The sequence below is a fragment of the Melopsittacus undulatus genome, chromosome 13 (assembly GCF_012275295.1).
Source record: "Melopsittacus undulatus isolate bMelUnd1 chromosome 13, bMelUnd1.mat.Z, whole genome shotgun sequence".
Classification (NCBI taxonomy): Eukaryota; Metazoa; Chordata; class Aves; order Psittaciformes; family Psittaculidae; genus Melopsittacus; species Melopsittacus undulatus.
Genome location: NC_047539.1, coordinates 2,109,020 through 2,134,839, shown reverse-complemented (window position 1 = coordinate 2,134,839; position 25,820 = coordinate 2,109,020). Strand labels below are relative to the sequence as shown.

At 39.4% G+C, this 25,820-nt stretch overlaps 1 protein-coding gene across 4 annotated transcripts in view; it reads right to left on the bottom strand.

The window, feature by feature from the left end:
* Positions 1-25,820, bottom strand: part of BCAS3 (BCAS3 microtubule associated cell migration factor) — a 355,971-nt gene that overhangs the window by 250,644 nt on the left and 79,507 nt on the right. For all 4 annotated transcript variants that reach the window (XM_034068741.1, XM_034068742.1, XM_034068743.1 and 1 more), the window contains exons 13-14: positions 21,020-21,113; positions 1,651-1,784 (exon numbers count right to left, since the gene is read on the bottom strand). In XM_034068741.1, coding sequence (XP_033924632.1) covers positions 1,651-1,784; positions 21,020-21,113 — 228 coding nt within the window. The remainder of the gene's footprint in view (positions 1-1,650; positions 1,785-21,019; positions 21,114-25,820) is intronic.

The window sequence follows — 25,820 nt, the reverse complement described above, 5'->3', positions numbered from 1 at the left end:
GGTTGGAATTGAACCTACTTTATACTGCCCCAAAAGCTACACTGTTCCCATCCCAAATGAAAGCTATGTGGCAAACTGGGAAAAAAACTTTACTATGTTGATTCTGAGGATTTTAATGCAATGCTTTCACAGAGATGCTAATATTATAGCCCCCAAAAACACGTATCAAGAAAGGTTTATTCTCTAAGCCATGTTATGGTTGGTTTCCAATGTATGCCTTAAAAACAAATTTATCAGCTGTAAAAAAACAGAAGAACATCTTTGTTCCTAGTGACTGGAGTCCTATGCTTTGGGTTTCAATATTGATTACAGAATATTTCCCACTTTTTGTATGAAAGTAGAACAAAAATAACTCTAACACATTAAACACATTATAGTACATGCTCAAATGACAGAGTATATGCATACACACAGATCTCAATGACATTTATATTACTGATAAAAATTACTTATCAGTATTATATCCCATATGGACAGTTTTCCTTATTTCCTCTCACTTTCCAGATTGGTTATTCCTTCCTATAATAAACCACTGCCTGTAACAGTAATTACACCGTTCCAGAGTAGCAGCAGCAAAGCTTCAGAGTATTTAAACTACCAGTAATTTAAATTCACACAGACTGAAACATCCTCAACCACTACTACATTAAATAAAAGCTTTCAGACTGTACTTGTTACAAAGGCAAGGCAAAAACCATAAGGGAAACTGCACAACTCATAGGAAAAAAAAACAGCTTGAAGGAACTATAGTCACTGTACCACAGTAATCCAAGCTTCCAGTGTCAGGGTCATAACCACAGTGCCTGAGGCTTCTCTCTGTCACACTAGTTTAAATGTGCCAGCCTGTCACAAGTCTGTGCTTTCAGTGTGTAATTGCATCAGCAAGTGCAATACTCATTTCTTACCCTGTGGTGACACTGTTATTTATGTATTTAAAACAGGTTCTTCAACAGTTATTCGATGCTGCAAAGGTGAGGCTCTCCTGATGCCTAAGAGCATTGCAGTGAAGGCTTCAAGCATAACATGCTGCGCTGCTTCTGCCATACTGATGCTCAGCAAATGTCATCTCTCTTTTTTATCCCCTTTACCAGTAAATCAGTTTACTGAGCGTTATTTAAAATACCATTTTAGACTTTTTCACCCTCTGTCAATAGCCTGATTTAGTCTTCCACCTTTAAGAGTGGGATTTCTAAACTGGAAAGGTAAGTATGCATCACTACAGCCTCCAATGGGTTCACCCACTTGGCTAAAGTGTAGGCAGAAGTTAATCACTTGTCTTTTGATTAACTCTTCCTTTTAACTCGCTAAGTGTCCATCTTTGGTTTTACCACCAAAGTCAAGCAAACCCTGACAGTTGCTTCACGGGCACCAGACGAATGTTTAACATGTTACATGAGAAAAGGTTAAGTACAAACACAGCTAATAATCTGGGCTCTTTGGAGCAAGTGTCATATCTGAATAAATCTGACAGCACCTCATTGTAAAGGGCAAGAATTTATTATTGTCCAGGTTAAACGCTGTGCTTTTATCCCTTCTGTGGCTACAACATAAGAAAGGCTCTTTGTGTGCTGAAACAAACATTAAAGTGCCAACATACACGAAATGTATAAGGTGTCTGGGGATTATTCTTCAGCAAATAGTTTAACTTACTTTGGCTTCAGTCTCTCCCCTGTGAAGTGTATACAAATGATGGACGGCACTTTGTGATGATGACCAAGGATGTGTCAGTATTTGAAAAACATGGAAATCATGGCCTAATGTGTCAGTAGTGACCAGCAACATCCCTGGGTAAAACAAAAAGAAAAGAAAAAAGAAACACAAAAGCATAAGAGATTAATCACTGCAAAAGAAGAGGCTTAAGAATGTCTATCTAAAAAAGCTAGCGTGGCTTACACTTTGTCTTCTGGAAGCGAAAGAAAACAGTTGCAGAATATTACCCAACTGAAAGGGATTCACTTCATAAAAATGAATCAGAACTTCAACCAAACTTGTATTAACAGTATTACTACTAACACATTACAATGCAGATTTATGAAAGGCAACTGAAAAATCAAGGTATATCCTAAGCGAAGTTGAGAACTTGTGTGACCAATATGAAGCACTGAAGTGATGAATGTTAGAGTGAAACCCCAAAATGCTCTTCACTCAGAAAGAGCCAGTATGAAAAACATTGATGTTTCCACAGTATTCATTTTTGGAAGAAGAGCCATTATTGAAAAAGAGCCAAAACAACCCAGACCAAAAACAAGCCTGAAGAAACATCTTCCTTATAAATGCATGTGAAAGAAACTGTCTGATTTATTGCTTGAAAGGCAGCAAATCAGAGCTGAGAGCTTGCAGTGAAATATTAAATTAGGTACTAACTTCATTGAAACCAGGTCACTGATGGATGTACTGAAATGATTATATTAGATCAGCAGAATCACAGTAACTTATATATGCTATTTACTTTTTTCTTCCACTATGTGTCACTCCATTACCCACTTCTTAAACATTTACAAACATATTTGAAGTGAATTTGCTGTGAGTTTTTATACAAAAAATCAGGATTTTGTACATACAAGGAAAGTGGATCATGGCAGAATTTAGGACCATAATAAACAAACATGAGACTTATTTTTCTGTATAAAAATGTCCATATAACCATGCTTAGTAATGGGATTTAAGAAATTATCACCCAAAGTTGTTCTCTGACATTTAATTAATGTCAAGTACAAAGTGGCTTTAGCAATTTAATAGTTACATCAAAGTGCCTTCTAAATAATTGCCACGGTACCCTCTATTAAAGAAAACCAGGAATTTCCACACAGCTCCGTTGTTAATTCTCCACATAAATCATAATTGAAACCTTTTATCCTTCAGGAAGAGAACTCAGTTCTCTGCGTTTTCCAGGACACCTATTTCAAAGGATAAATGATTAGCTTATATCTGCCATAAGAGACTATTCGCTTGCTCAGTTTATTTACACACTGCTCCACAATTCATCTTTTCCTGTTGTGCTCACTGCTGCTAAACACACACGGTACAAGTCTGGGTGCTCTCACACGTTACCACTGAAGTCCTGGCATGTGCCACTTTATAGAGACTTTAGAATTAAACTGGGGGAAAACAATCCCCGTGTGCACTGAGCAGCAGGGAAACACTCTCTTAATGAAGATAACTCTTCCACCGAACCAGTGTTACAGCATCACTACATCAGCATCCTCAGTGTTCTCCCTCCTGGAATCTCCCTTCCCTCAAGTCCAAATAGAAGGACTTCAGCAGCCAAAGCCTTGAATTTCTGGGGCCCAACATCACTCCCCTGCTCCTCCTCTGAAGCTGAAGCAGATTTGGGAACACAGGCCTCAGCTCATGGGAGGAAAGCACAGTCCTTAAGCCTCTGAACACAATAACACTGCACCGCTGCAGACATCATGAGAGCATAAACAGGCAATTGCCTCAGTTTCTCTGGACCATACGTCTCTTGAAATAAGGATCTGGGGAAGGTAAGCAAACACTTTTGAGACTGAGGCCCACCAGCAGCAAGGTACAAAACTGAAAAGAAACCCTAACTGCATTTAGAGACAAAATTGCTGCAGGTTTCCTTGTCAGCTTGACCATTGATGCTGGTAGGGCTTGGCCAGAGCATGAGGCCACCCACACTGCACACATCCATCTCCTCGGAATCACACAAATGCAGAATCTTAAATCTGACCTCAGCAAGATTCCCTCCAGTAGACAGACTTTTACAGTTACAGGCTGCTACTCGGATCCTGAGTGTTAGAAATGAAAGAGAGTTTGTTATGGAGCTAAGAAATCCGTGAGTGCATTTGGGTATTATGTTTGGGCGGTAAGGCATGTGAGTTGAGGTTGGTCTGGATGTTAATGTTGGCTAAACTGGCAATTTCCTTGATTTGTAGTGACTGTGTTGATAGGAAATACAGCTAAAGTTGCTCAAGTGCAAGTCAGCCAAGTCTTTAGTGTGGGATTATGCACACACTTTGCATTAATTCTGTTCTGCAACATCACAAAATAGACTTCCCTTCTAGTGAAGTGTGCTGTCCTCAATAATATATAGCATTTCCAGGGGAGAAAGCTGGAAGCAAATAGGGGTTTGTGTGCTAGAATTAAGCTGCCACAATCAGCATGAGGATATTCCAAACGATTCTAATTCAACACAGTGAGAATTTATTTTCTCCATTCCCATGTATGCCTCCCCTCACGCACTAGATAGCTTTATATAGAAGCTGAGTGTGCTTCTGGTCCGTTAGAGCTCTCTCTTATTCCAGATGGAAAGGACCTTTGGAGAAGAGGAAGCTGGAAGAGATGAACACATAAAGCTCCTCTCAACAGTGAGCAGACGGCCACAGAAAACCAGGGTTTTTTTCTCCCCCCCAAAGTGCTAGAAGTCTTTTATAAATACATATGCAGAGCTGAGTGCACCCAGAGATCTGAGCACAGCGCTCTTCATGTGTATCCCATCACATGGCACAGTGCAATGAAGATCGTAAAAAACCCCCTTGAAACGAGCCAAAAATCTGCCTGGAAGCTGGAACCAGAGAGCTATGTGATAATCCCGAGCCAGTGAAAACACAGGAATTACCATGCTGCGTTGTCCGTCAAATCCATTGCCTGTTTAGCTAACCAGGATCTCATTTCCAACATTGGCTGGAAACGCAGGTGGCTGCGGACGGTGCAGCAAACCCATGGGACACAGGCGGGAGAGAATTCCACCCTTTCTCCTCACAAAGATCTTTTCCCATCCTGTAATCCCAGTCGGAGCAGGGCACTGGCAGGCAGCTCGCTTTGGGACCACACACTCGAACATACACAAACCCACACAGGGTACGGTGTTAGCTGTTTGTTCTTTCGACCATACACACCATACCTGAACAAATGAAGCTGTGAAATGCTCTTGTCTATTGGCAGGTCTGATCAGTTCCATGTGATTTACATGGGGTTTTGTTCCATACTGATGCATTTGGGGTTTGGGGTTTTTTGGGCCTGGGGTTTTCGTCTGGTTTTGCTAACTTGAAGGAGTATAGAGGTGAAAGATAATACATTTGCGGGTGGAAGGGAATTGGCTTAAAAACAGAAAGCTGGGAGCTATCTGATTTGGCAGTTTTGCATGCCTAATCTAAAATCCTGCTGTCTGTCACTGCTTGGAATCAAGGCATTTTATTAGATGAAAGCCGAGGGAAAACAGGCCCTTCCTTCTGTTAGTGACTGTATTTCAGCAAGGTAAAGAAGGACCTTTCATACTCCTGCTTGCATCTGAAATACAAATATATACTCACAGAACCTGGGTCAACACAGAGGTCCCAAGCACAATACCACAGATGGGAAAGAGCGTGTATTTCTAACCCTGCATTTTGAAGTACCTTACTCCTGCTATTCAACCAATAAATCACTACTGGTTTAGAACGTTTGACTTGGGTCTGGGGGTGGGATTTTCCAGCTCTCATGACTTCACGCTGAAGAATCACAGTTCTCAATTACAACAGCCCAGCCATTTTGCTCCTTTCTCCACCTCCCTGCAACAAAAGGAGCAACCCCCCAATAGAAACACTGAATCCCAGCAGAGAAACATGAACGTGAGCCTTGGTCCTCACCTCACTTTCACTTTCAAGTGCAGGAAACTTCAACTCAACTCAGCTCTCTAAAAGACCTTGTGACAGCTTCCCCCAAAAGCTGTTTAGACGGAAATATGGGTTAAAGCTGTCATAGGTTCAGTCCAAAATGTTTTCTCTTATGATGTACTTGATGTATGAATAATCATAGATGAAAAGTGAATAATTCTCGAGGATTTCCTGCTTATTTTTCAAACTGGCATTAATCCCTGTTTAACAGATAACATCTGAAATCAATTGTGAGCCTTGCATACACAGAACCCAGTGGAAATTTATGTGTAAAGCAGATATTACTTAATATGTGTCTCACTGCAACAATTCTGATTTTGCTTATCCCTAATATGAGGGGTGCAGCTAGGTTAAACTAATGACTGGGTTACTGTGTGGTTTCTCAAATCCACAGAGATGATTAAAATCCAGTGTAAAAGGCACAGATACCCTAGATGGAAAAACAAATCAATTGCCTAAGCTTTGTTTTACCTGAGAGATACATTTGCCCTTATTTACAGCTTCCTGCTTTTCATGAATTCTGGTGAGGAAACAATAAGCCTCTTTTCAGGATAGAAACATTAAAAACTACAGAGAATATATGCATAAAAGGAAAAACTAGTACAGATGTAGACTGTGGGTTAAGAGCTATTTATGCAGTATCAGAAGACTAAACCAGACTCTGGCCTGGCCATAAACTAAGCCCACGCCCTAAATGAGGTGCCAAGCCACAAAAAGCATTTGCGTCAACTGGGAATACAAGGAAAAGAAGGACTTCTAATTATAGGGCCTGGAAGCGGAAGCCCAGAGTGATTAGGAGTTTAGGCGCTGCTGTATGTTTATCTGGGAGCTTCCTCTTGCTCTCTCTCAGGCCGGGTTTGATAGATGAGGGTTGGCCTAAAGGGTGGGATTGAAGTTGCTGATGGTACACAGAGTTCTCCACAATCCGAAGGAGACGGAGACTGAATACTAAGGCTTCTGTGGCCTTGTAGGAACATAACTCTTTTCAACTAGGCGTCAGCTGGTTAGCCCAAACGGCAAAATTAGAGAGCAGCAAATCTCGGTTGGGGACTTGCTATAAAATCTAGGAAACCTGAGTAGCCTGAGCATCTCCACCACATCCTATTTATAACACCTATCTAATTGCATAGTTGTTTATTATATGCATACAAATGAGGTACTCACAATTTCACCTTGGGTTTAAGTTGCATGAGTAACTTCACTTTAAATAATGCCAGCTTGCAGAGGAACAGAAGGGTTTTTCCGCCTTCCAAAACAATGTCATTCTGTAATTACACACTGAAGAACTCAACATGTTCAAGCTGTGTTGGATTTGTTTTAAAAACACCAAGGGCACAAATGTTAGGAAAGCAGGCATGCATCTGCATGGAGGAAACATATTCACGGATGTACTTAATGTAGGAATGCACCTCTTAGATCTCCATGCACGCACAGCCATATAGAGACCTGCAGAGCCACTGCACAACCACACTGTTTACATGAGCAGTGATGAAAAACTATGAACAGCTCCTCAGATTTTACTTTTTCGATGAGCATAGATGCCATGCAACGTTAATATTATGGTTTATGGGTTTTCAAACTTCAGGATCAGAGAGCTCAGCAGAACCACACTGACTTAACAGTCGCTGTTGATTTGGTCCATACGCAGTTCCTCGGCTTTCCTATCTTCTGCACGCTAACTGTACAGATCTCTATCCCATTGCAGCCCTCTTGCAAAAGCAGTTGCATACGTATCTTGTTAAGATGTGACAAAGTTTATATGGCTTTCTGAAACATATGACCTGACCTATGAACAGTAGCTCTATTTATATTCACTTAATTCTTCTCTGAGTCTGATGCCAGTCAAAATAGAGCCAAATATTAGTGATACTAAGCCCATGTATGCTTCCAAGTGTAAGACACAGGCTAGAGATACAAAATTTGGTCTGAAAAAGAACTGACTAGATTAAAAAATGTGATTTTAACAATGACATTTCAACCAAAATTAACACAAGTACATGAAGATATCATATATAACACACCTAAAACACACCTAGCAAGTCAAAAGAAAGAGAAGACAAATTATTTTGCGAGTAAATGATTACCTACAACTGAATTCTGAAGATGTCTACCCACTGTTTTGGACAACTATGTATTCAATTTGAATATATGCAGCTTGGGGTGGATGTATGGAAACTGTCAGCCATCTGCCAAGCCCAACAGACAGCTCAATGGTATGTTTTATATACCAAAAACTATTCACCAGTTTCAAACCCTAACCGGTTGCAGCTGATTGCCCAAAACATACTACAACTTTATCAGGATGAGTTCCTCCCTCCGAAAACTAAAGGACACACGCTGGGGGCAACAAGCAAATGAGAGCAAAAGATCAAAGGGAACAGACTCCCTTTTACTCTGGCCTTGCTTGCAGTTCCTCCAAAAGGGACACAAATCCATAGCCATGGGGTTGGTTAGTTGCAGAGATGGCAGTAAACATTTTTCCTGCTGAAACATATTGTTGTGTTTTACTCTTTCCATTGGAATAACAATAAAGTAAATATTAGAGAGAAAGAGGGCAAAATCCTGACCTCCCTGAAGTCCACAGAGCTCTTGCCACTAACTGCAAGACAGGAAATAGTTTTACCCTTTCCATACAGTTGTACATCTTTACCACCCCATTAGCAATGCCTGCTGTGCTAAATGGCTGGTTTGCTAATAACTTTCATCTATTTTAGAATTAATAATGAATTTATCACTCATATGAATCTACCATTCATGTCAGACTATATTCAGCAACAGTGATACCCAAACGAATTGGTATTTACAAGTGAACCCACATGTCTCTTCAGTATGTTCAGCATTGTATTAAAATTCACCTCCGTTACCTGTAAATTTGGCAGATTTTAACAAAATGGAAAACTTCTATAAAAAGGTAAAATTTCTATTAAAAGATGATCATAAAAAGGGGACTAAAGAACCATCCTACAACAAACTGACATTTTCTCCAGTAGTGTACAAAGCCACCATGAATAATGTTATTAGATTAGGACAATCGTACATTTTTGATGTTTAAAGAAACTAAGCCTCTCATATTTCCATTCTCTCATTAGGAGAAATTACCTCCTAATCAGACAAAGACATAATTTTTTGTTGTCATTCAAAGCACACGTGTTGACAAGGTTTCCTCCTCTCTATCAAGTCCTTTCATTTATACTTTTGCTGCTAAGAAATTCCACCGACACTTCTCCTTCACAAACAAAGCATAAAGCAATGCTAGCAAACAACAGATCTTGACTTATTTCTCACCTTCTAGCCCATCATATGCGATATAGAGACACAGTCTTTGTAAGTGCAGTTCATCAAACACAATGCTATTAACTTCGGTTTTAATACGTTTGTCTTGAAAGGCAGTAATTCAGGTTGAAAAAACCTCCAACTACACTGATAAAACCCAAGGAATTATTCTGTCATTAATTACAGCTTTCTCCCCTAGATGCCACATCCAGAAAGGTGATGTTCCAGAACGAGATTAATTCATAGATCCATATTCATAATTTGAGATACCCTGTGATTCTATTAATCCTGCAAAATAGTTGCAGACAGTATAAAAGTCCAAGCACAGACAAGGTGCTCTTTGCAGCCATATCACTACTGCAATAAATTACCTTCTACAGCTATAAAATATCTCTCTAAAACTTAAACCAATCTACATGTTTAATAAGAGACTGATTGTACACCTCAGGTAGGAAAACTAGAAGGAAAACCATTTCTGTGAATCTGTGAGGTGCTATCAGTACTTCCTAACAAGCAAACAAGGTATTTTTCTGCCTACTTGCTCTGATCAATGGGAAAGACTTCTGCAGAGACATTCCAAGTTAAACCTCTTTAACTATTGACTCAAGGCCACCATCACATTTCAATACAGGACATGTAAATAATCAGAGGAGTTTCAGGTCCGTTAAAGGTGCAGTCAGGCATCCAAAGGGGTATACAGTGTCATCTGCTTTACTGCTGCTCCAACATTAATTTTCTCAGTATTAATGGGGAGGAAATCTCTTTTGCAGCCAAGGAAGCATAATTATTTTAAATTTGAGCTGTGTTGCACTCCCAGCTCTCAGCTGCTAACCTGGCAGCAGCAACACTCCTAGAGAGCACATCATTTCACTCATTTCAAAGCAAAACACATTTATAAACCAGCAGCTTTTAGCTCTTTGCTAACTGACTACTGCATGTGAAAAGTTTCTTTCTCTGACATTAAAATGACTGTAATTAAACATCAACAAAATCAAAGTACAAACATGAACTGAATTTGACAGGTCATGTACCGGTTTCAGCAACGGATTAAGGATCAGGGATCCTATGTAATAGTCTTCTGTGGTGCTGAGTTACTGCATAACCTTGAGTGAGTGACAGCTGCTCAATTCTTCAGTTTTCCTACTATTAGCTTTCAAGCCCTGAAGTTAAAAGTTTGAAGTTCTTACAGTTAATTTTCAACATACCCTGATTTTTAACCTGTCCTCATCTTATAAACTGGACTGAAGTTGTATCCACACCTTGGAGTTCTGCTCTTTGTTTCCTACACTGTTTGCACACTTCTATCCCCTCTCCTTTGCACTGCTGGAATTATGCCACCATTCACTCAGTCAACTACCACAGCTTGAAAAGTCTCCCTTGTCTTGTTCACTAAGAACTCCTTTCTTCCACTCTAAACCTATTTCCTTGGAATCTCTCTTACCACCTTGCCCTCAGCTCCATAAGGATCAAGTCTTGCATCCTGTATCTTTCCTGCCTTATGTAGAAGCTATCTTGGTCCAATAACTCATCCCATTCTGAACAGCAAGGTAGCTGCATGAATTTACACTTCTCTACACAATGCATGTAGGTTAATACATATTAACTATATATATAAGAATATACCTTTTCCATCCCACCAATTTAAAGGTTGGAGCTACTGCCAAACTGAACGTGTACTTAGCTACAGCAATGTGCACTTAGCTACAGCAACGTGCTACTTAATTACCATATATTCAGTCTGGTTTTAAGGACTTGCACTCAGAAAAATTGCATCTATTGCTCCCTCTAAAATGGTCAGAAGCCACTGCAGAATCCTGTAGCTGGCAAACACTTCTATGTCGACATTTAAGACGTGTAGAGAAAAGCTTGTATTGAAAGAGTCCCAAGAGAAGACCACCACTAAGCTTTTGTAACAGAATGTCCTTTTCAGAGGCTGTGAAGCTGGTTACTGGCCTTAACAAATTGGCAATTGAAGCACAACCTCTAAAAAACTCCTATACAGGAGAATTCTCATCTTTCCTGGCTACCCACAGCCACCTACTGGAGTTCTGTACATATAGTTCTTGGCAAAGAAAACTTCCCTCCCCAGCCTGAGAAATGGGGCACAAACCTTATGCTAACAGCGATGAATGAGATTTAAACAAACTTCAAATAGATGTGCAAACTCTTACTCTTAACCCAATTTCCAAAACAAACACGAGTAATAGATTCATTTTTATGTAGGCTCCCAGTAACAAGGAATGAGAGCAATGAAATGACAGCAAAGCTCTGCTGCCCATCAGCGGTGTCCAACGCTACAATCCAAGTCCAAATGAGCTCATCCCAGCTCAACAGGGAGGTCCTGCCACCCTGTCATAATTCACCAGCTTGTGCTATTACAGGTACAGTGCAACTATGACTTTTTGAAGGAATTCATGTCAAAGGCTGTGCCAAATGCACCACAAAAAGGAGAAGGTACATGCATCTGAAGGGCAGCCTGCCACAACCACGGTGCCCGTGGTGCCAGGACTACCTCCTCAAAAGCCTTGGCAGGACAGATGTTAGGAACCCTGTCTGGAGAACAAGAGGCTGTGACCATTTCGGATTGTGCACTGCCAATTGCCACAGGTGAAAAAGAGGAATTAAGACTTAAGTACAATTTCCCATTCTTCTTGCCTCGGTAGCTCAGCCTAACATCCAGAGTTACTCACTACATTGGTCTGTGTAACTTGAGGCTTCTATAGAAAGTAGAGCTACAGAGGAAGAGCAGCACTGCAGCTCACATTGAAGATGGACAAAACCATAACAGATGTCCCCCAAATCATACTCAATATCTGAATATCAAGGCTCTCAGAATGGGTGGATGTGTCTGTAACTTAGGGCTAATATCTCTACGCTTTATCTATAAACTGCAAAAATAAGGTATATACCTGTTTTCACATGCTGCTTAATCACACATACCTTGTGATCCAAAAGCATTACAATAATCAGTATAAAGTTTACAAAGTACCCTTCTGCATGAAGGTTTAAAACAGCAGGTAAGTATGTTGGTCCTGTGAAGGACTGATTTATATAGTTTATCTTCAGCAAGGGAGAGCCTGGTTCTGTTTCTCAGGATAACCCAGAAATTATTCTTTCCTTGTGTAAGACTATCCCAATTCAGCAGCATAGACAAATAAAATCCAAGGAAATAAAGCTGTGTAATTAGTTGCCACAGTGGAGAGCTAGCATCCCACTGCATGTTCATAAGGAATGGTGCCAGCCTGAAGAACACAACTGTCTCAGATTTCTATAAGGGCTGAGAAGCGCCTCGGCAGCCTGGCAGAAACACAGCATTCTGCCTTCAAAAACACTACCCGAGTTCAACTGCAGGCAGGGGATTTCACTCCAGACCCCGAGGTTATTCACCCTCACACCCACTTACAGAACTGCTGCATGAATCCAGCAGCCAGAGAGCACGGAGAGTTCTCAGCTTTAGAAAGCACATTCTCTTCTCACCTCACCACCACTGACTCCACCACAACCCTCACTGAGACAACTTATGCCACTGAAACACACGTTAACTGCAGCAGGCAACACATGGCATTTCTACTGTGTAAATATGAGCAGGCTGTGACTTTCCTTCTGTCTTGTAAGGAGTATTGTTAAAAAAACAGGAGAAAAAAGCATCCAGGGTTGCCTGGCAGGGAAGGCAGCACATACCCATAGAGCACACAGAGCACACTCCTGCAGCCCTCTTTGCTTGTGGGACTGTTGTTAAAACTGATCCCACAATGTGCGTGTCAGGCAGAGCAAGTGATAGAAAACATACCTTCTGTGAGCTAGAGAGGATCTGGCCTTCCTCCCCTTCACAGGGAGGGGAGAAAGAAGCTTACTGACCCATGCACTAGATAAATGAACAGACTATCCATTAACTAGTGAATTGCACAGAATGGAATTATGTTAGAGACAGTAAAATTAATATTACTTTAAAGTGTTCATTAAAACTGACACCAACCATCTAAAATGTAACCTATAAACCACAGCTATCATCCATATAGCATAGAGAAAGCTTGCCAAAACCCACAATTAACATGCACAGTGTTCAACAACTTTTACACACTGTGAAGTTTGGTTTTAATTGGAATACCTACAATTGATTATAAAACCTTCTAGACATGAACAGAAAACAGACCAGCTAGGTTTGGTCACACATTTGTTAGCTAAAAACATCTAGGTCTCAGTGACAAAAACCTCCTGAACTAGAAAGCACTCTCCTAGGCAACAAACAGAAGCTTTACAATCACAAAATACATTATTTCCACCTAAAAACTTGATTGTGTCAATACTGTCACTGTTCTTATTAGAACTGAAATCTTAAACGTGGAGTAAAAAGTGATATATTGGTTACATCTTGATACACAGTTTAACTTCCTTGTCTCTTTCAGCATCTCCAGGAAAAGACAACCTTTGGGTGAAACACACATTTATCTGTTATGTCAAATCTAACCTAATAAATAAGTAAAGTTAACCTACAAAAGAATATTTCTATAAATCCTAGAAAATCCCAGTTTTATGACCCTAAACCATACCAAATAAACAGAAGGCCTGTGTCAGCTACAACACTGACTCCAAATACTGAGAAGTTCCTTTTTCAGCTAATCTTCCCAAAAGTTGTCCTCCATCAGCCTTTTTTGTTGACAAAATATACTATTGTAGGCAAGATAGAGTTTTGCCTAAGAAAAAAGGAATATAAGGGTACAGACAGTTCAGAACCAGGGGGGTTGATTATTGCCAGGCCTGGTGATAACATTGCCTAAAGCAAGATGAGCAGCTGGTCTAGATTGAAAAGCTGAATCAATTGTTTCCTGTCACCTTTAACAGCCCAGCATCATTCAGTCTTAGGAGGAAGGTGGAAAGAAGTTCTGGAACTTCTATTGCTGTGCAGTCTGTATCAAGCCCTTGATCTGTGTAACTGCCGAAATCCAAATAATTTATTTTTTACCTTCCTTGAAATACTAGTTAGAAATGGTTACAAAATAACAAATACATTCATTCCACACGGAAACAGAAAGTTAACATGAAAAATATGATGCTTTTATCTTCATTATTTATAAAACTTCATTAAGCTTGGAATGTCTATGAAATTTCTGTTTTCCTAGAGGGTGGAGGGGAAACTTACAGTTTATCATGAAATCTGGCTAATAGAAATGGTCAATATAAGGTAAAAACTTATCTATCTGGAACTGATTTCTGAAGCAGTGATCTTATTTCCTTCCTTATGGATTCTATTTTTATGGTATTATCTATGGCTGTACAGAACCTGCACAAGTGTGGACAACAATATATTTAGTAACTAATATTCAGCATTAGCACAAATAAAACATCTATAAGTTGCTTTTAAATGTGGTGAAGACAATTTCCTAAAATAAAACTACAGCCCTGCAGACTCTAAAATTACTCTTAAAAGCACGTATAACCCTTTTGACAGTACAAATAGATGTGTGTAATTTACACACAGGTTGGTTTTAATTATCACAGTTCATAAAGGCCTTTAGACCTTAGATTTGCCACAACGAAGAGAGGAATTCTGTTAGTTTTAACATGCTAAAAATCTATAGAAGGATCCTCCCTTCTAACCTCCTACAACTAAGACCCTTTAAGCGTCTCCAGTTTGCTAACAGAACCAAAAGGCAGATTCCAGGATGCTTATCAGTTGTGTGATTTACAGATATGGTTCTTTGGGAAGTCTCAGCAATGGTGACTCCGTTCCGAGGAGGGACTACCCCACACCACCCATATCGCCTCTTGGCCAGCTCGCGGCACTAAGCCCTAGCACTCCCTGCCAACATCATAAATGCTGCCATTAAAATATTTGTTTTAATTCTGACCTCAGAGTCACAGCTAATAAACAAGAAAGGCAACGAGAAATTGAAAAACAAACTAAATGCAGCTGTTGGACTGGACGTTTCACAACTGTATTTAACTGCATCCTTTAATTTCACTTCTATGAATAGAAGCCATACACCACAGCTTGCATGCCAGCGAGTCAACCGAGCACTATTTTCCTTTGAGTTCATTTTGCAGTGTTATTCCGTCATGTAAATTTTACTGTATTTTTAACTTTTCCTTTGAGATGCAGTCTGCAAACAATGGTGAACTATTTGCTGGTGGTTTCGCATTCAAACATGTACTAGCAATGGATATACCATTTGTCTCCTTTTCCCATAATCTTCTTCATACACAAGAGGACCAGAACTTTTTGCCTATGTAGAACACACATTTGCCTGTGTGTCAGTTCAGAGCCCATTCACATATATCCAGCGCCCAGCAGAGGAATGGTTTAGAAACTCTGCATTTAGAAAGTATTTAGAAATGCAGTACTAAAAAAATCACACAGAACTAGATACAGAGCAGGGAAACCTAAAGCTTGTGCTGTTCTACAGACCCCCCAAAACTCATTCCTATAGCTTTAAAAGTATTCTTTTTAATGTGCCTTTAGAACAGTGATTGACAACACCTTTCCGGAATGCACAGGTTTACAAATACCAATTGGATAGAGAATTAGGAGCCTGACCATTCCCAAAAGAAATCCATTTAGAAAAGGGAAAAAGAGGCCACATCCCTTTAACACTGTAAATACAAATACAGAATCAAATGATTAAATGTAAGGATCACAAGCAAGCCAGTATTTCCCGTTTAGTTTGGAATATATTCCTGAGTATGGAGGAAAATACAGATAATTATATTTTGCAAAAAAAAAAAACCCAAAACCTAACATATTGGTGTGTTTTACAAATCTGTAACATTATCCTGTTCTCAGTGTTCAGGTTTGGTATGTGAAAAGGTAAGAAATACCACCTCATAGCCCCCCCAGACTAAACACTTTGTTTCTTTGGCATCGGGGAGGGGACATATTTTCATTAAAAAATAAAGATCAATAACCATTTAGTTTCAACATCAGGAAATTCTGCTTGCAAATATTATGGACCCCGAGAGCTTTAGATTGAAATATCTTACAAAAAGAAAAAGAAAAGGAGCAGATCTAATGCCTCCCAAATCCCACTGAAGCCTGAATTCTCTGTATCATCTTTGCTTCCACAACTTTGTGTAAGTCCCAAGACCTTAAATGAAAGTAAAACAGTGAATATTTTGGACCAATATTAAAAGAAATAGAAATAAAGCAAAAGACTTGAATGAGGCTGTACACAGAAATTTCCATAACAGACTATGCCAGAGCTCTGTGTAGCCCAGTGTATTTATTGCCTTTAACAACAGGGACTAGCAATCATCCCTGTGTCTACGATGGTAGAGGGAACAAAGTGAATTAGTTTTAATGGACTACGGCTGACATCAGAATTGGTGAGGTTTTTTCCTCCTCTCCAAATCACAGTCTAATACAACCTAATGAAAAACGAGGATGTTTGCATGGTTCCTTCAGTCTCCAGTCTAGACACTCTAGTTTAGACTAATCCAGTTTGCCATTGCGCAACTGATTCTAATTGGTAACATTTAATCCTTTCCCTTCCCTCTCCCCATTTGAGACCCTGCATACACTTACAATTCCTGGCAGACTATCACTAACACGTTAAAAGCTTGGAGGTTTTTCTGTAAACACCTTCATTTAAGTAACCCCCTATGGTGTATTCCTTCCTTTTGTGACCTCCCAGAATTTAGTCCAGGGCATCTTCATCAAGAGTTCACACAAGAAGCTCTTGTCATTTACATTACACAGCAGACAGGATTCTTCTGTGATGCTGTAGTGACTATGACATTCTGCAAACAGCTTGTACTTGGGTTTTTTAGTCTATAAAAATATATATTATATATATATAAACACATACGGATATAAATTATATACCTAGTAAAAAATAAAGCCTCCTGATGACAAATTCTTGCACGATGTTGCACTGACAGAAAAACATATTAATAACCAATAAAATATTTGTCACTGGTTTTTATTCTGGCTGCATTTTAACTGTGGTAAAAATTCAACAATAATAAATAGAGACCTTAGTGTCAATACTGCTGTTTTACATTATATAATAGAATATTGTTATTGGTTATATATAACTGACATTTCTAGGTATCTTACATTCATAGAATGGAGAAGGCAAAATCACCAGGTGACATAATCTGTAACTCAACATCGCTAACAACATCCTACATTACTTTTGTGTGGCCAGGGTGTATTGACTATAAACCATTGACAGGCCTTGATCCTGGACTCGATATAAAGGTATCAAAATATTTTTCAGGACAAAATATATATATATATATAATATATTTATCTGTAAGCAGAACAAACATGATGTGCAGGTTTAGGAGCACATCTGCATATATACGGTCTGAAAAATAAATCTAAATAAATCTAAATTACTTAATGGCAATTAGTAAACAGTACTACATTTTTGCTAGGATGCTTTGTCTGTTGTAAGCTTGCCTTCAATTAATCTGAAACTGAATAGTCAAGCCAGTGCTAACACTAAGTAGAAGCATCCTGACAATGGCTTAATGTGATTTTCATTTAATAAGTGAATTAAAGTAATTGTTCTTAGGGTCTCTGTGTGAGCCTCTTGTTTCCACTACATCAATATATATGCCAAAGGTATAGTAATGAAGTCCCCAGTCTATTAACATTACTTCACTTTCTTGTATTATTTATTCTTACCTTGAAGTGTTTTAATAAAAAGCTTAAAGTCTTCCTAAAAGTTAGAAGCTGCCTCCCTTTGTTCAGCAGCGACAAGAGTGGATGTGGTGCTAGAGATGTGCACACCTTCTTGGATGTAGATCATTACCAATTAGGTTGAATAAGGATTACCATTTTCCCAATCAACTATAGAAGAGTGCTATAATCAAAAGACATCCAGTGAGTGCTATTCAAAAGCCTTGGAGTAGCTACAGAACAGTCATTCACCTTCTGCCCACTGCCAAGCTGCACTGGCAGGAGCTCATTTCTGGTCATCACCTGCACCAGGGCCCCAGAGCTCCTTCCTCTTACACGCAAGTATCCTTGCCACATACTGTGGTGGCAAAAGTCACTTCATGGGAAGGGGTTGTGGTAAAACATAAATATGTGTATGCATTACTTAGTGAGCAAACAGAGCTGAAAATCAGATCCCTTTTTCCTGTTAACAGACAGCATCTCCTCCACAGCATTTGGCAATGCTAAATTATTATTCTAGCATTTAATTTATTCAATATAGGATGGATGTCTTAAACAAAAAATCAAAACATTTGTGCTTCAGAAGGGGAACCTTCATGTAAGTCACAAACGCAATCACTGACATACATGGCATTATATAAATAAATCATGATTTTGACATATAATAAAGTGTCTGGAAAAACTGTGCCAGTTTCCTATGGAAGAAAACGATCCATGAAATACTCACATTCTAGCAATTAAAAAAGGAAAAAGAAAACAAGCCACAGTGCCAAGTCACCTGAGCTTCAAACTTGGACTCGGATTTACTACCCACACTTCCAAAACCAGAACAAGAATGGTACGCAGGCAGTGTGCCCTCCAGCCAGAAGAAACTCTGCCCCCAGAGCTGACAACACAGCTGGCAAAGGGAGCGGATGAAGGAGCCTCACGTCATAACTTTGATTTTTACCACTAGAATAAGGACCCTGTTAGCATTTCGTGTCTGCTTCCTGAAGAGTCAATCAGCAACGAACGGCAAAGGAGGACCGGTTCTTTTTCACTTTTATTGAACTACTGCATATCTTACCTATTAAAATGAAAGATGTTGAGCAGAGAGGCAGTAACAATACATGCAGGGACCCAGCTTTTAGAAATTCCATAGGACTAAGGGATTTTGTGGATGCGATGCCTGGCCACAAATGTTCAGCTGCAGTCCAATCCCTCCCCTCCACCCCCCAAAACCCCAGCAACCCACTGCCCATAGTAAACCCGCACAACTCTTTCTGATGGACACAGGGAAAAACACAGAAAACCCCAAACCACCAGGAACTGCAGTTTTTCATCTTTATGTTCCTCTCCCCCCCCCTTTCTAATGCTAAACATGATTTGCTGCATGCCTTGGACTGAGACTTTTACAGTCTCCCTGACTCAGAAGCAAGCTTTTATTAACATATAGGTCTGGAAGAGGTATACAGGGACATGCAAGGCAGCATTAAAAAACCCCAAAGTGTGGTTCCCCCTAAATATACTCAGAAATTATATTCCAAGTTTGTTATTTTATTATCCATGCTGGCTTTCAGAGCAGCCATAGGTCTAATACCAAAAAAGCTAACTGGATGCCAAGTTTCTTCAAATACCTCAAAATGGGTAAAGAAGTCAACAGATTTGCCTTAAATCTGAACAAAAGGTAGATCTAATGCCAGCAACAGTCGCTACAGAAAAGTCTACATGGCACAATGAAGTGCTATGCAGAAACACCCCCACTTGCTCTTTCAGCCTTTTGCCTTGTAACACAGACAGGCAGTTCTTCCTGCCAGCCAGCCCTGCTTGGAACTCCACATGGATTATTTTCCTTCCTTGGGGAGGAAAACACAATCCCACAGACTCAAACCCAAAGCAAAACAAAAAAGCCAACAAAAGAGACACACACACTTATCAACAAGAGTCCTGCCACTGTTTGCAACAGACTCAGCCAGGCCCATAATAACTTAATGTATCTTGGATGCTATAAATGCAGTAAGGTTTCAGAAAGACCAGGGGAAAATATGACTGCCATTTACTGACATTAGTGACTCTCTCCCCTTCTCATTGGATTGTTTTCTGATAATCCTACAGTGAAACAAACCATTACAAGGAGCTATTCTCTCAGTGACACCCATACATTTTGTACTGTTATCACTAATAACTTACCCCTAGCAAGATCCTTGCTCAGCATGGAAAAATAAACAGCAGAAACCCCCCAAAATGTATCTTACTGGTAACTGATACCTTTAAAACACAGCTTGAAGTGGCTGTGGTGCTGTTCTACTGGTTTACCACACAAAAACATATATATCCATCTACCATATCCATTGACTTTCAGTGAGTTCCCATGTCAGTGATGGCTTTGTTCCAGACTTTTTTCAAACACAATCCTGTAAGTTTTTACAGACCTGTAGAGCCAATGGACCCTTGGGATGACACATGATGAAATTAAGCTATTTAATGAGCCATAGGGAACAAAATAGTTCACTGAAACAGACTTGTGTTCCCTGTTTGCCTTTAAAGCCAAAATTAGCAATTGCTATGTTTTAGTGCAGCATCACAGACACTGCTTGAAATTAAAAGTGTGTTTTCACTACCAGCAGCCAACAGCCAAAGCCAGGATCAAAAGCCACTTCTTGTTTTGTTCTGCTTTGTAATGAGATCAGCTTGATTGGCAATGTACCACTATGGAATGGATGAAGATGATGTTAAAACACTGGCCTCAAACAAAGCTCTGCCTTGATGTTCAATAAAGAATACAGAATCCAGTGTTGAGTGCTGCTTTTATACTGTAGGCAGCTGAGGTGATAGGTTTCAACTGGTTTGATACCTGGCTGTGACTCATCCCTCTTGCATTTCTCCCATAGCACACATAATTTGCAATCAGTCAAGAAGAACACCAATTAGACAAAGTTTTTTGCCATCGAGTATCTCACTGCACCATAAAACCTAAGCCAAGAGAAAAACAAGAGGAACAGGTACTTTTCAGGTAGTTCTTAAAAGCATTTTCAAATTACAGCTGATTTCTCTCAAAGCAATGGTGGAATTCTAAACACCATCAACAAAACATATAAATGTCAGTGTAAGATACTTTAAAAGTGAAACAATTAATTTCACTGTCATATTTACAGAGGAGCACAATTTAACATGTGTGCTGATCCACTGGACACCTGCATATTGGAACATCTGGATACCTGGTGGGCAGGATACCCAACAGAAAGGAATTCCCTAGTACTTCTGCTACATTCAAAGTGGTAGACTTGAATCTTCTCACATACACTGCAGTATATAGATTTGCTTAAGTTTGAAATTTCAAACAAAAAAAAAGACAGATTAACCACATTCAGCCCTCAACAGAGCAGGCCAAAAGTCCTAGAAGCAATGAGCAGATAACTGCATATATCACAATGGCATTTGCAATTCCTCCAGAGAACACATTTATGATACTTTACTGTCTTCATCTTGTTTACAACTATCATGTTAAAACAGTAAAAGAACTTACCACTAGGGTTAAAAGCCATGCAGCAAATAGGCTTTTCGTGAGCAGGGAAATGGGCCACAATACCATCACTATCAGAGTCCTCACTGACAAGTACCTGCATAATATTAATAGAGATAAAGGAAGGTTAGAAAGTAAAACTACACCTAAGAGAAAAATTCAACTTAATGATACAGGAATTGTTTTACAAGACAGATACAGTGGTACAAGTTAGCAATGTTAACTGCATGGGAACTAAATACAACCTTCTGTCTTTTTTTCACATAACGAGACATGAGACATCCTCATATAACCTACTATTAAACAGACAAGATCATGCCTATTCAAATAAGGCAAAATGGAAAAATAGTACTGTTTTGCAAAGTGAAGTAGTAATGGCTGAATAGAAGCTTATTACAAAAGAAGTCTGTATGCAGTGCACCAGGAAGCTGCATTTGCTTCCATTGCTGTTGGGCACTGGATGAGCTTTAAGGTCCCTTCCAGCACAAAGCAATGTGGGATTCTGTGATCATTACTCATAACTTGTGACAAGAGCTCCTTCAGCGCTCGTATGGACCAGAGCTCTCATTCCACCAGACCCTGCAGCATCATGCAGTTGGAGGATCAGTGTCATTACTCTGAAGAGCACACACAGCTCCCTAGCTGTAAGCAACACATGATTTTCCTTAAGCAATAACAAAAATCACATAATGGAAAGAAAAACAGGAGGTAGCATAGACTTTTTCAAAGAAAAGGGAATATTTAACTATTACATAAATCAGTATTTTCTTCGTGAGGATTCAAAGTATACATAGGATGGAAAAACAGATCCAATACCCATAAACTATGGCTTTGCTTTCCATCAGCTACACAGGCAGGAACACTACAGCTTGCATCCTGCTAACAAGTGGTGACAGACTTGAGGTATCTGGATTTCCAAATGACACAAGAAATGCTAAGGACTAAGAGCACGTATGAAAGCAGCTGCATTGCTAAACAAGAATCTTATCTCTTTAAATTGCCTCAATGGACATTAAGCAACAGTATAGCAAAGGTTAAAAAAAGTATTACAAAAGGTTAAATAATTCTGCTGTTGTAAAATACCTTCTTGTGAACAAAAAAGATAATTAAAAGGTAGGAGAGCGTTTTCAGTAGAAGGAAATAAAATGGAAAAGGAAATACCTGGCCTGAAATCTGTGTTGTGCAACATCTTCTGGAGGGAGGGACAAAGGATGAGCTTTTGGCTTTCTTAGAGAAAAGGGTATATGAAGCTGATAAAACCATTTGACTCAGTCAAAACTAAAGCTGATTGTGAAGACATATGAAAGGACCTCCGAAAGAACACAGTATTACCAAAATCTAGTTGTATGGAAAGGGAAAATATATCCTCAGATATTTAGAAGAGAACCAAAAGAAGTGTGAACAAAACATACACAAGAGCTGTAAAAGTGTTTTATTCCTAGCTTACATCGTGTTAAAGACTAAACAAAATAAACCAAGGAGAAAAATCTGTCAGGAAAGGACTTAGTGCAAGGGTTTCTGTGGCAAGCAAAAACCACCTTCTTAACAAGAGAGTGCAAAATTTCCCATTTCAAGCTCAGAATAATTTGTCTGCTGCTTCCAAAACAATCTGAAAGGGTTTTAATACTTCCTATTCCTAACTGATATCAGAATAATTTGAAGATATTTTTATGCTTCAAAAAGAGAAATCAGCTTTAAATGTTTAAAGAAGTCACGTAATATGGATGAAGAGGCCTGCGCCTGACTTACTTTAAACGTTCAAATTACTTGGCACTGTCACATAAGCACAATTATGGTTTTGCTTTCCGTTGTCAGCATTTCGTGCTTATTCCAGAACCACTAACCAAAGGGTCTGGAGATCTTCCTAAGAGCATTTCAAAGAAACACTGTTCTTTCCTCAGCTGATATAAGCTGCACTAAATAACTCCTATAGATCATCTTTTTCATTTTTAGGTAACTTGGTCTTATCCTTAACATTTTGCTCTAGTTAAACATACACAGTAATGATAAAATAACATCATAAACCAGCTTTACAGAAGAAATAGGTGGTTTGAAATCTAGTCTGCTAAACAAAAGTGTTTAATCTACGAATGTGTACTTATCAACAGTATGTAAAATGATTGCTAAAAACAGTGATGTAGGGTATTTCACGTGCATCACCTTCTACAGACAGATTCATTCAGCAAGGCTTTTCTATATCAACTAATGATAAATGCTCCACTGTTATCTCTGCAACATGACCCCCTATTCAATGGATAAGAAACACTCTGGATAGTAAAATGACCTTTAAATATCTTTCTTCTGGAAATACGATACAAAGCAAAAATGCCACAACATTAAGAACTGTGAAACACCTCAGACATTCCAATTTGTGACTACAATAAAGCCCAAGCCTATTATTTGTGTGCTGTGCTAACTGGTTCCATGCTTTTAAATGCTTTTTCTCAAACACTGCTTAAAATTATCTTCCTGGGAAAACACCCTTTGTGTTTCATCTAAAAGGAGTTCTGAAAAATCTTCACTTTTCACTGTAAAAGCTGATGTTCAGGTACCAGTCCTTGCTTTGGCTTTCTCCTCTGTGTTAGAAATACAAGAAAGAAGATCTTGTTGGCATAATGTTCAATAAGGAAAGAAAAGCAACTGTGAGCTTGTGGAGCCTGAAAACCTTCGCCTGTCACCACACCTGGCTCATGCAGAGCTCTCAGACTCAAACTGAAAGATGTCAGTCTCCAAAAACATCACCCACAAAAGCCTGGAAATCCCCGGGCAGCACAGAATCTGAAACTCAGGTTGTGATGGTGCCATGTCACCTCCTTTCTTGACATCTGATATCTGTCAGTCCCCACCAACTGTGGCCGCAGAATGGAGATACTTGCTTCTGAGGCACGCATGGAAACAACACCTGTTTGTGTAAGGTAAGATGAAGTCAAAGAATGCTCTTCAGCTTTATGAAAGTCAACATGAAAAAGTAAATCCTTGTGGAACAGAGGAGGAAAGAGCTTGGCTTAAAATCACCAGCTTCTATGTAAATCTTGAGGCTGCACTGATGGATTTGTCATGTCCTTCAGTGGACTGCTGGGGAAAACATACATCACCTTTTACAGTTTCAACACTACAAAGGAAGGGAGGAGGAATAAATCAAAGGAATTACAGCAGTTGACTTAACTACATCATAAACCAAAGAAGACCCTCTTTGGAAATGCCCCTTCCAAACCTGCCATAAAACAGGAGCCTGGTTCACACGCCAACTTAAAGCTTGCAGAGCTTTAAAATCATAGTATGATTTTCACCATTGCATATAACTTAAAGAAGACAAAATCATGCTGGCATAACACAAGATACTTTATACTGGAATATGTTATTTTCTGTATTAGAGATCTTTAAACAGACATAACTGCCTCAGTACAAGAGGGTTTATATCATTTGGAGAGATCAAACAGCACAGAATTCGCGCAGAGAAGGATGAAAACCAGAGCTGTGCAGTGATGAAGGAGTATCAAAGGCCTCTGCCACAGAGGCTTCACAAATTTTAGAAACCACTCCTTGCAAAAGCTGAAGTGGAAGATGCTACCTGCAAAGTGTTGGAGAGAACGACGTCCATAGGCTAACAAAGGGCCCTTTCAATCGATACCGACACTGTACAACTGGTTCCTTTTGACCAGTTTATGGTTTCTTACCACTGAAAAGAGCAGAGATGGAATTTTTCCTTGGAAGTCAAGCCAGAGGTACAAATTGCCTAACAACGCATGCAAGTGCTGTCAGAAAGCTTGAAGGAAGCAGCTCGTTCAGCTTCCCGGCACACGCCGCAGACAAAGCCCACAGGAATCCTGAGGCTGCAATCTTTATCATCCCAAGTAGGCTTCATTCCCCAAGGTGGTGGCCTTTAGTCACTCTTCTATTAAAAGACCTTACAAAGTCTCTCATTGAAAAAGTTTCATAAATCTTAGCATTAACCCTATAACTGCACAGTCGCTGAGGTTCATGAGGATGCTCAACTATCTTCCTCATAGAGTTCCCTACCATTACAAGGAGAAACACCATTTTAAGAACCACCAACAAGAAACAAAGGCTCTTGTACCAAGATGGCCTTGTAAAGACGCACTCAGTCTACTTCTGATACCCAAATAGTACCTTATCAAGAAAGCTGCAACACTACGTTCAAAAAAGGCTGCCCCGCTAAGAGAGCCAGCAGCTGGGCACTCAAAGCCAATGCTGCAGCACTAAAGCCAGCTCTATGAAGCTCAACAGAACACAAAGATGAAGCAAGCCCTCTTTATCTCACTATGAAAGAGACAACACACCTAGGGGATCATTACATTCACTATCACAAAAGTGTTTGCTTCGAGGGCATGAGATAGCTGAAGCCAAAGCTTTTTTCTCCTGTGCCATATTTTTCTTCATACATTGTATTTTCCATACTGCTGAACAGAAGACATTTGTAATTATGACTTCAATTATTTTAATCTTTAAAGGCAAATTACACCACTTATCCCAGTAGAGACATGTTTTCAAATAAAACATGAAAGTAACACAAATACAAAGGGACACAAATCTAATCAAGCAGGTCCTCTTCTTAATAGAATTAAGAAAGAATAATCCCATCATCATAAAAACTAATAGGTTGGGCAATATTTATAAATATGAATAGTATATAATAAAGAGATCTTTGTATGTACACTCATTAAGATCTGCATTGATTTAAATAGCTGAAGTTAGAGCAGTGTTGGCCTCAGTTCCTAAGCACAAAACCCACCCCTTCCACATCGACCCCCCCGTCAGCCTCCCCCAACTTATAGCTAAGGTC